General features: G+C 42.9%; 1 protein-coding gene across 4 annotated transcripts in view; it reads left to right on the top strand.

Annotated features, from left to right (window-relative positions):
• Positions 1–18,173, top strand: part of Cdin1 (CDAN1 interacting nuclease 1) — a 205,067-nt gene extending 186,894 nt beyond the window's left edge. For 2 of the 4 annotated variants that reach the window (NM_001399491.1, NM_001399492.1), the window contains 1 exon segment: positions 16,169–18,173. In NM_001399491.1, the coding sequence (NP_001386420.1) occupies positions 16,169–16,298 (130 nt within the window). In that variant the 3' untranslated portion in view covers positions 16,299–18,173. 4 annotated transcript variants of the gene reach the window in all.
• Positions 18,174–19,100: the final 927 nt, after the last annotated feature.

Genomic DNA, 19,100 nt, shown 5'->3' on the forward strand with positions numbered 1-19,100 from the left:
ACACACACACACACACACACACATTCACTCCCTCCACACCAAAGGCCAGCTTCAGTCAGGACGGGGCTAACCCCAAACTTCAGCTAGTTCCTCCAGTTATCTGGGGATTTTTGTTATTATTTTTGCTTCCCTTTCTAGAGACGTTATATAATTCTTTTAAAATGGTTACACAAGCCTGAGAGATAGCTCAATCAGTAAAGTGCCTATTCTGCAAGCCCGAGAACCTGAGTTCAGATCCACCACCCACACAAAACCCAGATGCAGCTGTACGTATCTGTAATTCAAGCACTAGGTATTGGAAATGCAAATCTCTGAAGCCCATCAGCCAGCCAGCCTAGTGAAACCAATGAGCTACAGGTTTGTTAAGAAACATCTGGGAATAAAATGGAACAGAGACTGAACAAGTGGCCAGCCAATGACTAGTCCAACCTGGGATCCATCCCCTATCACCAAACCTATCACTATTACTTATGCTATGTTGTGCTCACAGATAGGAGCCTAGCATGGCTGTCCGCTGAGAGGCTGTACCAGCAGCTAGCTGACTGAGATGTAGATACTCACAGTGGGAACTCCTATGAAAGAGTTAGGGGAAGGATTGAAGGAGCTGAAGGGGATAGCAATCCTATCAGAAGAGCAACAGTGTCAACAAACCTGGACCGCTGGGAACTCCCAGAGACTGAGCCAACAACCAAAGAGCATGTATAGCCTGGGCTGAAGCCTACCCCCCTCCCCCGCACGTATGTAGCAGAGGATTGCCTTGTCTGGCCTCAGTGGGAGAGGATGCACCCACTCTAATCCTGTAGAGACTTAATGCTTCAGAGAGGAGGGATACTAAGGGGGGCACCCTCTTAGAGGTAAAGGGGAGGGTATGGGGGAGCATTTGGGATGTAAATAAATAAAAATAATTAATAATAATAATAAAAGTAAAGAAACCCTGTCTGAACTAATAATATAGATATTGATCAATATTGACCTCTGACTTTGACACACACATGTATATACATATGAACACATACATGCACATGCAAAAACCTGTAAAAGATGCTTTTTTATCTATAGCTTTATCGCTATAAGGAGCAATATTAAACATGCCACCATGACTGGCATTAAGTGTATAATTTTAAGCATATTCACAATATTGTACAGCAAATCTCTAGAACTTCTTTATATTGCAAAACCAAAACTGTGGCCTCTCCTGCTCTTGGCATGTACACTTTCTGTGCCTGTGATTTTTTTTGTTTTTTGCACTGAGATCCCTTACATGGCTAAATCATGTCAACAACATACTCAGGACTTCCCACCCTCTCTACGATTGAGCAGTCTTGTGACATGTAACAGGACTTCTTTTTTTTAAGGTTGAATAATTTTCTATTGTTGTGTTCCACACTTTTTCTATCCATTCATCTGTCCATCGGGGCCATTTGAGTCGTTTTGTTCTCTTGTTTTCAAAGGAACATTGAAACCATTCATTATAAAGAATCATTAGGGTTAAGAAGACTTCAAAATAGTGACCACAGGAAACGTAGTTTGGATGGTGCAGTGAAACTGCATGACATCACCCTGAATTTGATTTGTGTAGACCTTCTTTGTGTGTCTTGGGACATAAACCAGAACTGTGTATGGTGGTGCCCAGTCACCAAGAGCAGGAACCTGTAGAGAAAGGACGCTTTCATCCATGGCATCATGGAAGTTTTCTCTCTAGTCTCAGAGTCTCCTGGACACAGGAAGAACCAGTTCTTATTTTCAAAGGCAGGAACAACTAACAGAGCGGCCACCCTACCCCATGGCTCCAGAGCTGAGCAAATGGCCACATAGGACTCACAGCTGCTCAGGATCTTGCAAATGGGTGACAATAGACAAGTACTAGTTAAAGCTAACTTATTCTCATACCTTGAACTCCAGGACACACTGTACCAGTGGGGAAACTAAGACACACACAAAAAAAAATTTTTTTTTAAAAAGGCTATATCAGTAGACCTTTCTTGCATCACATATTGACTGTGAAAGAGTCTTTGTCAAAGCAACTGCATTAAAGGGAAGACCCTTACTTTAAGACTGGAAGGGAGAGAGGTTCCGGAGCCAGGCTTCAAGGATCAGAACATCTGGGAGAATCACATCACAGGAGAGAGGATGATGCCATGATGTGTTCCTTAGGTGAGCGGCACTGTGGGTCAGGTCTGGATTAGCATCTCAGTTGGACAGCATCTTGCTTTATCTCCTTCCATAGGTAATCTTGCTTGTGTTGACTAGTTTTATTTCAGCTTGACAGCTTACAGCCTTTCCAGAAGAAATGACTCCAAAAGGTCAGGCTGTACGCAGACAAGCCTACAGGGCATTTTTTTTTTTTGAATTAGTGATTGATGAGAGGAGAGCCCAGCCCATTATGGTCCTGGATTCTGTAAGAGCAGGCTGATGAGGAGCAAACCAGCAAACCACCCCTCCGTGGCCTCTGCATCAGCTCCTGCCTCCAGGTTCCTGCCCTGTTTGAGTTCCTGTCCTGACTTCCGTCAGTGAAGAAAAGTGATGGGTGAAAGTATAAGCCAAATAAACACCTTCTTCCCCAAGTTGTTTTAGTTATGGTGTTTCACCAAAGCCATAGGCACCCTAACTCGTACACCAGCCTCCCTACCTCTACTTCCTGTTTCCAACCAGCACTTCTACCTGGCAGGCTCATTGCAAGTACTGAGATCACATGTACAACATATTTAACACAGGACCAGGCTCATAGTAAATGGCTAAGCATTAGTAATCCTCTTCTTCATCATAACCAGTTCCTGACAACCTTATGATCCTTGCTCAGCAAATATGGTACTACTACAAATGGTACAGAGATATACGTGCAAGCAAAATGCCCATAAAATAATAAAATTTAAATAGGGCTGCTATTACCAACCCATTGGGATTTTGCTTTAAAAGACATAAAGCAAACAAAGATCTTGACAAGAATTTCTGGGACATATCAAAGATTTGATTAATACCAGTAGGCTCTTAGGATTGAGAGTATGTTTTTATAATTACTGCTAATATCACTTTAGTCAAAGAAACAGTCAAACAAACAGTTTGTATCTTCTACCAGTCTCACAGTTTCTAGCATGCCAGAAAAATGACTGGAGTAAACTCTATCCTGGGTCAACTGCAGGGGCATTATACCGAGTAGAACACTATACTTTGGTTATATTAGAAAGAGAAGCAGTTGGTCCTTGGACTCCTAAAGCCCAGGACTGATGAATTCTGCCCTTCCTATAGGAGCAGCCCTGCCATTAGCCTCCAGTGTCCTCCTGGTCCTGATGGTGCCTGCACCCCATGGGCCTTTTCAGCCCCTCAGCAGTGTCCCTTCACTGGGTAATATCCCTAGCTCATGGCTTCTTTCTATGACCCCAACACTAATTAAGCTAAACCTAACCAGCCTGCACCTTTGCTGACTTAAGTTTTACAGCAATAAAATTGACCTTTCAAGTTCACATTGCCAATTTCCACCTTGCATTCCTTTTTTCTTTTTATTTCTGTTCTGACATTTTATTGCATATGACTGTTTATGGGGGAAGGCAGGTTATGAACACATTGAAAGCCTCATACCAATATATAGAAGCCATATGATTCTTATTTAAAGAGCTCTGTGGGAAACAATGGAAAGATCAACTTGTGTGCCTCTGTGTGTGTGTGTGTGTGTATGTGTGTGTGTATGTGTGTGTGTGTGTGTGTGTAGATAGATAGATAGACAGACAGACAGACAGACAGACAGACTATATTGTTGCTTTGAAAAGTGACACTGAGGCCTGCAGGGCTCTCCTAACTTGTGTGAGTCAGCACTCCAGGATGTATTTATTGTTCAAAGAGGACAAAGCCTGTGTCCCTCCTGTATCTGTTCACTGTAATAGTTTGATATCTCTTCCCTCATCTTAAACACCTTAAGGTATTTGGAAAAAGAAATAAAAATAAAACAGGGGTGGGAACAGTGGCTCTTCATTTTGACTGGTGTTTTTACAACCTTATCATCTAGATAAGAGCTACTGTAAATAAAAGCCTACCTACATTGATTGTATTTAAAAAGAACTAAAAACCACCTGTGTGCAGCAATGGGCTTCAGGGGGTTTGGGAGTGTTTTGGTTTGCTTTGCTTTGCTTCTTAACAACTAATTCCCACAAGCCCTAAGACCAAAAGCCTCCAACAGTAGTCCTTTCAGGAACGAATACTTTTGGTTTCTCCCAGGCCAAAGACCACTCTACAAAGCATAGGGACCTACCAGCATTTACAGCAAGCAGACAAGGTCATCGTAGCCCTATTTCAAGGCTTATTCTCCTGCTCTTAAAAGACAGATTCTCTTCCCTATGTGGCAAACTTACTAACAAAAATGTTGTTAGGGGGTCGACTTGGGGTATGGGTGTGCAGGGTCTTACAACAGAGGTGTGCATTTGCACACTCACACCCAATTAAACAAACATCGACTGAGTCCTGTGTGCCCTGTAATATGAGCAGTCCTCAGACAGCTTATATTCTGAAAGTTCGTGTTTGATAGCTATCAAACATATTTATATGAGGGAGTGAGTGTGTGTGTGTGTGTGTGTGTGTGTGTGTGTGTGTGTGTGTGTGTGTTTGGCTTCTAATTTGTTTTCTCATTTCCAGCATTTTCTTCCATGATGGAAAACGGAACAGTTTTATTGGGGGGGGTGTTGTAGGGGTGGGGAGATGATTTGTTTAGCCAAAGAGATTTTCCTTATCATGAAATACTTGCTGTAAAGAACAGACAATTTAACTATCCATTTAGAGCAAATTGAGATCTTGCATACCTGAAGCCTTGTATCATACTTGCTTAATGATAGATTTATAGGGCAAGTGCACATCAGCCTTAATCCCTTAGTTATTTGACTTTGCCAGGGATGAAGACTCTGATTTTTTTTAAAGCAGACTTTTATATATTCAGAACCTATAAATCTCCTAGTGCCTTGAGATAAATGTCTCACTGAACTCTGAGTTACCCTGTGATCTTTAGCGAACTGAGTCAAAGTAGAAGAAACTCCATATGTCTTATTCCGAACAATAAAAGTCCACATGAGGGGGAAGCAATTGCAGAAGCAGCGTTTGTGTAATAAACTATTTAGTATGCATCTCTAATATCCAAGAAGTTGGACAGAAGTTGGGAAATAACCATAGGACTTACCAGAGTGAATCCGTGAGCAGAGTGGTCGGAACCAGCCTGGCCGCGGGTAGTCAGCCCAGGCTTTGCCAATCCAGTGATCACTATCCATTATGCCTGTCATATCAATTATGAATTCTCTGACACCAAACATTAAATCAGCTGAAATGATGGGTTTGCCTTTGGCGTGTTTCCCTGGGGAAATAACTGAGAAAACATGTAATAATTCACACAACCAATTTTGTAAACCACCCCCAACTTTTGGAAGAAGGCTGGGAATAAATTCTAGGTGGAGAGATGTGATTTGCACCCAAGTGCGCCCGAAGCATGCGCTCATTCTCAGTGCTTTGGCGCTCTCAATGTGGAGGTGACCTTGGCCCAGTGTGAATTTCAAAGGTTTCCTTCTCTCCTTGCCACACTGCGGCTGTGTCATCTTCCCATCCACAGATGTGTACTGCCTCTCGCCCCTGGGATCCTTGTTTGAAATGCACCTGCCTACACTTTCACCAGCCTTAATCATCTCAGAAGATCCTGTCCCAACGGTTCCTGTGTCTTCTTGGGAACCCTGACGCCCCTCTTCATTCTCTCCAGCCCTAATGGGAGTACTGTGGGAAATTTAAAGGGATCAAGAGATGAATAAATACAACAGCAATGAAAACTCATCTTTTCTAGGGAGACTTGCCAAATAACACATCATTGATACAGTTATTCTCCTGTGGAACCTTTTGTGTTGGGTTTATTTAATAAAGTACATGTCCATTTAAATGGAGATAGATTTGCTTCACCATCGTTATTAATGTGTATGCCACGTAAAGAGAGCCTTTCTTTCCTCTCCTGTTGCTTGCTCTACTGTCGAATATTCGAGCATACATGTAGGTTCCTGTCAGCTCAGTTCAGAGGAGCTGACCCAGGCCAGAAGTAAACATCCATCCAAGAAAACAGCAAATAAATACCTTCTCCTTTTGCTCTCTTCCTCTTCTGAAGAAAAAAAAACTAATTCAGTAGAAAGACCTCAAGTATGGCATCTAAGAATGCCCAACATAGTACAAAGAAACATAGTACACTTTTCCAAGGTAATCTGATGTGGACTTGGAAACATGGAAGAGAATCTCCATGCAAAGGTCTCTCTTTATTTTCTGTGTAGCATGAAATCCTGAAGTGAATCAGCATGTTATTTACTTTTTATTTTTAATTATATAGAAAATTCCTTGCTTAAAAAAGATGAGGTTGTCACTTTTTCTTGTTTTTAGTGAAGGAAATTTAGGTTTACTTTGGTTTGGTTTTAGGATGTTTTCTTGTTGTCATCCTGGGTTTTGTTTGTTTGTTTTTTTGTTTTTGAGGTAAATGTTACATAGCCCAAGCCACCCCTGAATGTGTTGTGTATGGAAGGCTGGTCTGAAGCCCATGTTCCTCTTCCCACCTCCCCTGTGCTGCGGTTCCTGGTGTTCACTATTAGGCCTAGCTTGAAGTTGTATTTTTAAATTCCGTGACTAGGGTTCTCTTTCTTCAGTTATTTCAATTTACAATCATGATCCTGCCAAGCCAAAAAAAAGAAAAAGAAAAAAAAGGTAAATGAGCCAAGTTATTGTATTTTTATTTCATTCCTAGATGCTGTGAAAAGGGATATTTGCATTGTGTTTTAAATTGACCATAGTGCCAGACTTTATTATGTTATATTACATGATCGCTAATCTGTTATCACTGTACACATATTTACACACAGGCCTAAGGACACATACTTTCCACATAAACACGTGCAGGCATGTTTCACTTGGACTGAAAAGTTATTTACAACTCTGTCTGGAGATACATACAACAGTGATTAACAAGTGCACAGCCAATCTACAACATGCAGATTAAAAACTAAATAAACGGCATAAGAGTTTATTTTAAAACAATTACAAGATGTTTTATATTTCTCCTTCATCTTGAACTATGTGTTTGAAAACTGTGTCTTCATAAGAACCACATGCAGGTCTCTTGGACTGAGAAACAGGCCGTGTCCAACAACCACATGTCTGCACACATCCTCAGAAGATAGATAGACCCCACACAGCCACTCAGAAGGAGAAAGAAAAATGTGGATCTGCATACGTATCATGTGTATGATCCTCGGAATTCTACTTTTTCTAATTTTTTTCCATTTCCTAAAGAAGATTTCCTTTCTTATTGACTATGATTTGAAATCAAAGATTTGGGCTGGGAACAGAGATTTTTATCAATACAAGTTGTTTTTGTTGTTTGATGAAGATTCTCATGAAAAGAAACTTTACAAGTCAATCAGTCATACCGTTGTTGTCACCCTGCAACTGAAGCTTAATTGAAATACACAGTGTCACACACACACACACACACACACACACACACACACACGTGCACGCATATTCATGTATACATAAATATGTGAATCTTTTTCTCATAGAGCTGAAAACATAAATATACCAATTTAATGACACAGGCATGATATATCTCTATAATAGAGAGAGAGAGAGAGAGAGAGAGAGAGAGAGAGAGAGAGAGAGAGAGTTCACAATACCAACCCTATTCAACAAACCTGAACCTTCTCTGGAAGGGGGAAAACTGAACCCTTAGCCTTTTTCTTCCTGGGCCTCTTGTAACTTCCTCCAGTCATATGCACACGCTGTGGTAGTGCCTTGCTGAGCCCCTTCACAGTGGAAGCATCTCTCTTCTCTGGACTGGATGCAGTGGTCTCTCCATAACTTACTTCCTCCTGATCAACAAGGGCTTTAAACACCCTTCCTCAAATGCAACATTTTCTTTTTCTTTTCTAACCAGAGTTATGGGTTGCTTATCCATGTACTTCCTGAATGAAGTTATTCAAATCTAACTGAGTAGCTAGGTAAATGTCAGGTAAACCTATTGAAGAGCGATCCCTCTCAGACAGGTGAGCTCCTAGGCCCTGTACCCACTCTGCTTTTTTATCTTTTCCAGGTATCATAAATATTTTTCAAAGTTGAATCTCTGTTAAAAATTCCTGAGTAAACACAAGGGGTAATGAAAGACAGTCAGTATGCTCATTGCCAAGAGCAAGCAACGGCGTCAGACTGTTAGCCTGACCCTTTAGTGTCCAAGTTTTTTTCATCGGTTGGATGAAGATGACTGTATAAGTAACTACGCTGTTGCTGTGGCAAAACACCATGGCACATCACCATGGAGTGCCATAGCCACAGGCAGGTGTGGCATCTGGAACAGGCAGTTGAGGGTTTGCATCTTTAATGGCAACCAGAAAGCAGAGAGAACAAACTAGAAGTTATGAGTTCTTTTTCATCTCAAAGCCAGCACCTGGTAAAGTAATTCCTCCAACAAGTCTTTCCCAAACAGCACCACTAGCTGGGAACCGAGTGTGCAAATGCCTGAGACTGGGAGGAACATTTCTCACTCAAAGCACTGCGATGGCCGTGTAGAACTAGTAGGCCTCCCGTTCTCTGTAAACTATTGAAAACCAGCTGAAGAATTCTTGCATTTCAGAAGAGCAGAGAGTCACAACAGGGATACCTTTTCATGCCATGAGTTAGCAAACGGAAGCATGTTCTACCTGAATTGGGGACTCACGTTTTCTGATAGAATGGATTTCTCAGGGAGTTGTAGAAAGTCTTCACCTGAATCACACAATCAGTGGAGATTATCCCATGTTCTATGAAACATTTGCTGTCTGCAACCCCCCAGACCATCTAAGGATAGCCCAGTTTTTCTGGAAAACTAAGACTTTACTCCCTGAAGGACATTTTTTTAAATGTTCTGGCTGACAGTCTTTAAAAATACTTTGCTGCTTTTACTGCCTTTTTAAAAACTGAACAAAATGTCCTCAGCATCTGTTTTTCCTAGACTGTCCCCAGCATCTGCTGAGAGAGACAAAGTCTGTTTGCTCCAACACAGAGCGACCATGGACTGTTGCTGCTGTGGCTTTTCCTGTCTCTCCCCCAGTCGCCAGTCGTTGATTTCAGCCAACTGGGTGTCCCACCTTAACCTGCCTCTCACACTTTTTGGCCCCAACCCAGACTTCTCATTTGCAGCTTTAGAAGTTCTCTATAACCAAGTGTAACAGCAAATCCACAGAATCAGGAACCAAAAAAAAAAAAAAAAAAAAAAAAAAAACAGAAAAATCTTCTGTGTGTAACACCAGCTTCTCAGACACACAGCAAGCATGGGACTGGTGCACAGCCAAGAAGCTCTGACAGCAGGAGACACGGAGTTGCTCAGTAACAGGGGCTTGCCTGGATGTGTATAGTTGGTGCTTACTGATAATCTCCTTCTGTATGGATCCAAGGTTCATCTGTGACTGGAAAAGCCAATCTGTACCAACCAGGACCCTCAGTGCTGCATATGTGAAGGATGAAAGTTGATTATACTCACCCTCGAATCTATAGTGAATATTTGTGTTAGCTATCCATTGCTGTATAGCAATTGTCTATGAAACTGTGGCCTAAAATAACACACATTTTCACAGTCTCACTGAATTAGCAATAGACGTACAGCACGGCTCTAGACATCATACTTCCTGGCCCCCAACAGCCCTCTGTTTCAATCTCTTCCAGCCTGGAGTAGTGCAGTGTTGGTCTCGTATAAAGAGACTAAGGGTTCCTCTTTCTCCATTTCCTAAGTGGCTGAGACCATGCTCAGTTCCTCTTCACTGCATGAGTAGCTCCCGCATAGCAGTTGACTTCAACACATAAGCAAAAGAAGCCTTCACCAAAATGGAGACCACAGCCTGTGTAACTTAATCTTAGAAGTGACATCCTATCACTTTCCTTGCTGGTGAAAACAAATCCTCTATCCATCTAATATTTACATCATGGTCTCATGGTTTGAATGAGAATGTTCCCTATAGATTCATGTATTTGAACACTAATCCCCAGTTGTTGGCACTGTTTGAGGCCATTTGGCAGAGGTGTTGCCTTGCTGGAAAATGTCACTAAGGATAGGCTTTGAGAGTTTAAAGAGTGTTCTAGTTTACTCTCTGCTTCATGCTTGTGTTTAAAGGTGTGAGCTCTGGGCATCCTGTTCCACCTACCACCCCTGCAACTGTCATACCTCCCCGCCATGATAAACACTTGGCCCTCTGGAACCATAAACCCAAGTAAATTCCTCCTTCTATAAATTGCCGGGCCGTGGTGCTTTCTCACAGCAACAGAAAAGTAAGTGATTGAAGCACTGGTTGTACAAAGGCCTGAATTTCAACAGGCAGGAGGCACAGCAGGCATTGCTGACGTCTACCTACAATGCCCTCTCTCTTCAGCTCCCTGAGAACTCCAGCTCCACCTTCACCGGTGGCTCCGTTCTCCCTGTCCATGACATTGGTGAGCCTTCTCTCAGTAGAGGGAGTTCTGAATGGGGTCTGATGCAGTTGCTAAATGTCTTTCCTTTCAGCTCACTCTTGCTGTGAAGGCAAACCATATGTGCAGGGACAGGTTAGTTACAAGTTTGCTAAGTATTTTCACACATCTTCAATGTGACTAAGTGTTACCCATATCACAGAACTCGCTCTGTGGATGCTGTTCACCTGTGCACAACACATCCAGCAACAGAAAGAAACAGAAGCAATTAGAACAGTTACGAAGCTCTTCTTCAAAACAAACAAAAACAATCTTTGCACCCCATAGGATAACAGCTGTGCTTTTCAATCCCATCGACTTATAAGAAACAAAGTGACTGAAATCTCCTGTGAATTCTGTTATCAACATTTTAAAAATAAGACAAGATAGATTTCTCCCTCTGCAACTGAGCACAGTGCTTGGTGTATACCCACAGTGTCCCCACAGCCCCTCAAGTCCCTCTGTCCAGATTACAGCCCAGAGTGGGGGTCAAGCATTCGGACAGCCACAGGATGATGGAAAGAATCAACCAGGCAGGACAAGACCACGCACAGTGTTATCTTCCATTCGTGTTGATGCACAAAATTCCTGAGGGCTATGTTGTCCTCCCACACGTTCAGTGAAGAGGTATGTGTGAAGAAAGTAGTCTCTCTAGAGTGAAACTCCATGATGATCAGGGCATGGCACAGAGCATTGGCATCCTGGAGTCACAGAGAGCAGTGGAGGCCAGGGGCAGTCTGAGGACATTAGTTATATCTGAGTGGTGGTGACTGAGCTCCCTGTGGTTGTAGCTAGACCAGTTTCTCAAAAGAAAGGGATTGGGAGGGTTTGTGTACAAATTCATAGTTTGTATATATTAGTTCATTTACCTTTATTGAGACATGATCTCATGTAGCCCAAGCTGGCTTCAAACCCATTGTACAGTCAATGGTGACTTTCAACTTCTGGACTTCCTGCCCTCACCTCTTAAGTACTGGGATTATAGGCATATGTCACTAGACCTTGTTTATATGGTGCAGGTAATCAAACTCTGATCCTCATGACTGCCAAGCCAAGACTCTGCTAAACTATAGCCCCAGCCTTTCAAGCATCTTAATTAATGAAAGCCAAGCCCTGATTAGTAGATCCTTTCACAGTGGTTTGTAAGGCAACTCCCTTTGTATTTTCAGATGTTTCAACTATGGGGTGGGAATGGGGGTATTACATAAAAATCAGAGTCTTGGGCATCTTAAAAATTGCCCTGATTCTGCACTTCAGAGACATCAGAGATCAGAGTGGTGGTACATACATGTAATCTTAACACTTAGGTGGTGGAGGCAAAAGCATCAAGAGGCCAAGGTCATTTTTAGCTACGTGGCAAGTTCAAGGCCAGCCTGAGCTACATGAGAAGAGAGAGAGGGAGAGAGGGCAGGAGGGGGGAAGAGGAGAGGAGAGGAGAGGAGAGGAGAGGAGAGGAGAGGAGAGGAGAGGGGAGGGGAGGGGAGGGGAAGAGGAGAGGAGAAGAGAGGAGAAGAGAAGACAAGAGAAGACAAGAGAAGACAAGAGAAGACAAGAGAAGACAAGAGACAACACGAATAAACTCCCCAAGAGCCCTCTTGAAATTGGTGTGCTAAGAGCATGTTGCTATGCTTTTCTAGGTCAGGCATGCTCTGATATCCTGGCAGTTCCCCAGTTAGCCTAGGATTTCCCTCTAAGTCAGTTCCAACTGGGAACTGGCAGCTGCTCTCTGTAAACATGGCCCCAGGACTGTCCAAAGCATTTTGGTAGAGTCTAGTTAGCACCAAGTCACTTCCCCCTTTTCTGGTTCAATTCTGCTCCTCTCTCCCTATTCAGTTAAATGGATCACTCCACATGCCACTGTACTGTCACAGACAGCCCGGTACTAAGTTTTTAAGACCTTTGCCTTAGTTTCTTCTTTTGTAGAACAGGGAATGTACTTGAGACTAGTTCATGATGTTGTCACAAGAATTAGGTGAGCTCATATGTTGAAAGTGTTCAGACGTATCTGCGGCACCTGGAATTGTTATGGAAGTATTAAAGCAGTGTGAGTACCAAGTACATGGGACCTGAGGTCTTTCTAATTTGGCTTTCTTTAGGAATTCTGAACATTTACACTGTATAGTGAGATATCTTCTGAGATGGGACAAGGTCTCAAAACAACATTCATGTATGTTTCTATGTACTTTATACACAGAGGCTGAAGGTAATTTTAAACCATATTTCCAGTGCTTCTTCTCTTACTACAACCCACACCCCAAGGTCACCTGTGGAATTTTCTACCGTGGAGTCATGTCAATACCTAGTTCAGAAGAGGTGTTGATGTACCTACCTGTTGTCACTGTGATCCGTACATACGTCATCATTGTATTCGCTCCAGGTCATTCTGAATGACTATGTTGATTTCACCAGCACTGCTGTCTCTAGACCACCACTAATGCAGCGGACAGTACTAAGCCAGCCGCCAGGACCTCTGTTGTTAACCTCATCCTCCATCTTGTCCCAGAGACTATCTGCCATGAGCTAGGCACTGTCTTGTATCCCTGAGGAGGTGAATGGAAGTAATATGTGCTCTCTGCCCTCATCTGGCTCCCAGAATAAAAAGAAATGAAGTGATGAAGTACAACACACAAACGACACCCAGTGTTAGTTCCACTGTCTCCTCCTCAATGTCTCTAAGTACCCTAAAGTGGCAGGAAGCCAGAAAAATGCTTAACGCCTTTGTAAAGTTGACATTATTTCATCCCTTCAAGCTCTTGACCTTCCCCATCTTTCTCAAGAGCTATTTGTTAAATTTAACAAGTTGGTGGTTTTTATTCATAAACAGATTACTTGTTCAGTAGTGACTCTCATCCTAGTATCTGTACCTCAAGGAAATATAAAGTGCACTGAGGAGACTAGCAATTGTCAAATCATAGTGACCCATGAGAAGGGTCAGACACCATTCATGTGTTCACATGCTAAGTGCCTCCGAGCAGTGGGAGGTCCAGCACCATAGTGAGCATCCTCCAACCAGGCTCTAGGACATGGTCTCACACATTAGCTCAGGCTAGCTCTATGTGGTCAGCTCCTCCATAAACAATAAACTGCCCAAAGTCTGTCTTGCCAGCATCTGATAATCCCAGGACCCTGAGCTGCTAATCTTCTCTGAGATTTCAGAGAAGCACAAGAGAGCAGAGCCAGATGCTCTTCTGTCAGTATAGTTCCAAACCTGTCACCTTCTAGAAATCCATAGTATCTTTGTCATTTATGAACCGTGTACTGTAAAAGCCCTAGCAGTCTGTATATACAAGAAGTTGTGCTGGTTCATTTTTACTTAATCAGATGAAGTTTTTTCATTACAGTGTTTGGGCTCATGCGAGCACTGGTGTTTTCTAACTCCCACCAGAACCGTAAAGATAGAGACGGTAGAGTCCTGGTGGTTGTGTGAATGCATCCAGGCTGCTGTCTTTTGGGCATCCTGGTCCTGAACCATCACTTGAAATACTCAGGTTCACGGTCCTGCCAAAACCTCTGTGCTTGCCAGATTTCAGCTGTTGCCTCGTGGGTGAAACAAGCCGTTTTCTTGAGCATGGAGGTGTTCCCCAGCCTGGCCTCTCAGACTAGAAAGGGCCATTTTCATAAAGAGCTGTCATGCTCCGAGTCCTTTGCCTTGTGATTTAGCTGTTCAGGGGAAGTGCAGGCTGCTGTTGCTTGCCCAGTGCTGGTGATGTGTGTTTTTTGTTTTATTAAATCTTTAAAATACTGGGCTTGCTTTTTACGATGCCCGTATATTCTTTTGTTCTTCCCCATGACTGGCTAGATCACACTTTTGCTCCCTTAGTAAAAATATTAGTGCCTTTCTGAAGAACACTGTGGTCTCCAGAGTGGCTGCCTAATAAAGTGGAGAAATGTATGGAGCTTGCTATCAGATTCATGGAGGCCTTGGTGCCGGTGTATTACAATGGGATGGTTTAGGGCCTGTGCGAGCGAGCGAGGCCCATGGACATGCAGGTCTTTTGTCTGTTACCAGATTTGCCTTGACAACTCTGACATCATTTGGAACAACTCTCAAAACTCTTCATGAAGTTTAGCTACACAATGGCTTATGTTCCCATTGTGACAGAGTGTTGTGTGTGTGGATGTGGATGTGGGTGTAGGTATGCTTGTCATTGCTAAGAAACAATTTGTTAGGTAGAAGCCAGCTCTTGTCTAGGTATCAGCTTGGGTGTTCAAGTCTTGGTGCTCACCCTCAGTTCACAGGGAACCTAATTCTTCTACTTCAAAGAAAGCTTTTCCTTGAAGATGCTGAGGAAGAAAAGAGCATCACCACCCTTCCCTAAACTCTCACAAGGCCCAATCCCTCCTACTCAGAGGAGACTCAAAAAGGTTGAATTAATCTTCACTACAACTAGGCTTACCCACTGATGTGAATCCCCAAGTAAGCCAGCCCATGACATCCAACTGAACTTGTTCACATGCATTACAGTGTCTCTTAGCCCATCCTGTACTGTTAGTTTTGGCAAGTCCGCCACAGCGGATAATAAATCATGGAAGGCAAAAGCTTTTGGCCTAGCTTCGTTCAGCCTGCTGTAATGTTAGAATACAAAAAGCAGTTCTGTTTTTACACATCCTTTCACTAACCCAACATTCATAATTTATGATTTCACTGTAAAATTCCGGCAACACTACACCAAAAGTAGCCCTGCCCTTTAATTAAGTTCTCTCGGCAGAGAAAACGTGAAACTCGTGCGCAAAGGGTCTCTCTGTGCCTGGTGATTGATAGCGATTACTTCTTTATGAACCCTGCCTAAAGGTCTCAACTTCCTGATGGGTGAAGTCGGCTGTAGGGCCACTTCCTAGGTGTGCCTGGCAGGGATCAGTGGCTGCTAACAAAAGCAAAGATAAGCTCACTCTGGGAGCACAATGTAGACATTGAGCTTTTAAGCCTCCCTCTGTCCATCCATAGTGAGATACAAGTCTCTATGACTATCCCTTGTTTCTGTGGACGCTTACCATTCGATCCCATACCACTTCTATGCTTTCAAAGCGATGAAGAGAATGGAGTGTCCAGTAGAGGTCTTTTTGAGACATCCTAGTTTGACACATATTTTGTCTTCCTAAGTTACAAATAATATCAGGAGATATTTCTGGCCACAGTGATACGTGAATTAAACATGATAGCCAGAGAGAACCTCAATCTGTCCCACTGTTCTAAGTTCTTTTGCAGATATTATGAGATAGCATGAGATAGCCCAGATCGGCTTCAGGCTAACAGATCCTCCAGCCTCCACCTGCTGAGGGCTGTTAAAAGTAGACAAGTTTGATTTTTAAGATAGTACCAGGGAATATTAGAAGTCCAGTCTCCCAGAGCCAGGCATTCCCGGCCCATCACGGCTTCTCCTTTACTTGTAGCCTTCCTCAGCTTAGCCGTGATCTCCTCAGCCCACACCTCGTGGCCCTTTATTGAAAGATGCCACAGGTGAACCGAGCTCTGATGGGCTCCTGCGAAGAAAGGAAACAGATCCGTCAAGGTAGCAACAGTTGGATTAAATGAGTGCTTAAGTTTGTACCCAGCTGCCTCCAATCATCGAGCTAGCAGCCAAAGCAAGCCTACCGGTATGGTATCACTCACTTAAACTGTCTTTTATCCATACCTCCAAAATGTCTGTTTTCTGAACTGTATTGCCGTGGGCATGCATGACATTTTCTGTTGTTTTTGCAGGTTCGGACCAGGCTTGGTCATCTATTGGTATGGATTTATCCAGGAACTGGACTGCAACCGGGAAAGGGGCATCCTGCTCAAAGCCTCTTTCCCAACAGACATTGTCACCTTATGCCACAGCACAGCTTGACCCCGAAGGTCCCGGAAGAGAAGCCGGAAGCAATGTTACTTTCCTGCAGTATAAACTGCTGGCAACATCTGCCCTGAACTTCAGCTGAACCCTGCTGCTGCCGTCGCAGCCCTACCTCTCTACACAAACATATCAGAGTTTCTGTTTTCCTTCATCCCTGGGCGATGTGAATAGCCAAGAACTACAGACACAACCCACTCATTATCAGCATTTCTGTCTCTAACAAACAGTTAGTTTATAGATAGTCATAATCCTGCTTCCTTCCGAATGCTTTCTCCTTGTATACTGAACAGAAGAGAAAGTATGGAGACTGAAAGGTATGATTTTTCAGTTCTCCTCCCTATGATCAAATATATTTTCTTCTAAACCTCCATTCATATTCTCTCTCTCTCTCTCTCTCTCTCTCTCTCTCTCTCTCTCTCTCTCTCTCTCTCTCTCCCCCTCTCCCTCTCCCTCTCCCTCTCCCTCTCTCTCTCCCTCTCCTTCTCCCTCTCCCTTCTTCTCTCCTTCTCTTTCTTCTGTCCCCCAGTCTCTGCAAGGGTACACTGGTACTGTGTGTTGCATTACCACCGGGGAAAAACCTAGCACAAACCTAGAGAAGCTGGAGACAGGAAGTCCATAAGTAAGTGTTCCTTCTCACCTGGGGCTCAGCAGAGCCGGACTGGAGCCTTTTCTATGGAGTCTCGTGGCCTCCTGACTTCTGTGGCATTCAGCCAAGGTGCAAAAATCCCCCTTGATGAGAATTTCCTCTTTTCATAAAGTTGATTTGAACACCAAACACTTCACGTTGACCTCACCTTCAAGTATGAGTTGCAGTTGTGTCTGGAAAACCTTGCTCCTTTGGCTTGGGGCTGAGGCAGTGGACTGAACCCCAGGCTCCTCTCTACAGTGGCCGTCTAAACCGGACTGCAGCCAGCACAGTGTTAGCAGCTATTTTTATGAGATTTTTTTAAAGTACATTCATACATACTGCTTTAAGTCTGCATTTTATACTACATAATTGTATAATACTCAAATGATTTAGACATTATAAACAGTCAGCTTTGAATGAATTCAGTGTACCAGAAAAATCCTCATGTGATTTTTAAATAAGCAATATAAAAGAGATTTTGTATTTATTCACTTTAATTTCTTCACTTTTATATACTGTAGACCAGGCTTCAGTGAGAAGCAAAACATCAATAAAATAATTATAAACCTATCTTTTGGGAAATTAAAAACTAATCTGTATCTCCCCAAAAAAATGTATTTTGTAAAAAAAAAAAATGCCCTCATGCTTGTAAAAATGTAGCTTTTATAATGTTGAAGAGTTTTAGAAATAAAATTATGACTCTTGGAAACAAATACCTTAACTCATACACATTGGTCAGTTCCTTTTGTACCTGGTTAGTGAAAAGCTTGGTCTGTTACCTTCCTCCCAAGGGTCACAAGTGTGGCAGGTCCAAGACAGGATTTTAAGCCTTCTCTGAGTGCTGGCGAGAGATTTCAACATTTAAGAGTATGGTGCTTTTGCAGAGGGTCCAGGAAATCTTAGGAAAGAAGGTAGAGTTACGGGTAAGGTGGAGTCAGGCAGACTCCTGTTTCCACCTAGAGTGCAGCATGCAGGTTTGGTGCATGAAATAGAGAGACGATTTGAGACCCACTACATGGACTTTATACACAGTTTAAAGAAAAATATTAAAATCTGGTTTCATGGCATGCCCTAAGCTAGCAGTTTGGTTTGTTTTGGTTTGGGTTTGAGGAGTTAGAAGGGGTGCAGTAAATTACATGTATCTGCACAGATGTTGAAAATCTTTCTAAACCCTTGTCAAAGATTTGCTTGTCTTAACATTAGCCTAATTTATGATGACCATTCACTAATAAATTGTAAACGCCCAAATGGTGCTTTCATTTGCTGTTTACCCTTCTACCTGGAGCCCTGACATAATGTGTTGTGGCAAAGTTTCACTGAGCCCCAACAGAGATACCACCTTGTACCTTGAAGCATTTGGCCCTTCAGAGCAAGAAAGAAACCAACAGTAAACTATGTACTGTAGTAACGTTATGGGTGACTCAAAGACCAGTGTGAACCCCATGTCCCCTGTGTCTGAGATATCGGAGAAGGAGTAACACTCCCAGATGGGAAGCTTAAAACCTCTTTGACTTTTCTTTTGTCTTAAAAATGCTTCTCTGAGTGCTGGAGAAAGATTTCAACATTTAAGAGTATGGTGCTTTTGCAGAGGATCCAGGTTCAAACCCAAGCCCCCAGTAGCACCTCCAGGAAACCCATGTCCTCCATGGGCACCACGCATGTACATTGCACACATACATACATACATACATGCAGATATACAGAACACTTATACAGATGTCTTAAAAATGCCTGTTCGGCATCCCTATATGTTGCTCAACTGATTATTTTTATAGCATAGGCAATCCAAGCTTCAGACCTGGATAGCGGTCGTGGGATAGCTTACTTTTATGTCTGTCATCAATAGAGCATCAATGTTTAAGCGAAATCTTTAACATCTTCATGAACCATTTTGCACACTGCGCTGATGAACTGCACCAAGTCAGGATGCAGGAATATGAGTAAAACATAACTAAACAGTGCTCTCTCTGCCCCAGGATTTGCCACACACCTGTACCCACACGCCTCCTAGACCCCTTTGAACAGGGGAGAAGGATTGACTCCGAACAAGGCTGATGCACCTGATGTTCAGGGTGACTGTGTGACTCCTCTCTGTCCTTCTCTCCCCTTCCTAAAGAACCATAAACAATTGAGAATCTTTTCTTTTCCCTTCCAGTAAGGTGTATGTCAAC

This window comes from Rattus norvegicus, chromosome 3, assembly GCF_021556685.1.
Source record: "Rattus norvegicus strain SHRSP/BbbUtx chromosome 3, alternate assembly SHRSP_T2T, whole genome shotgun sequence".
Classification (NCBI taxonomy): domain Eukaryota; kingdom Metazoa; phylum Chordata; class Mammalia; order Rodentia; family Muridae; genus Rattus; species Rattus norvegicus.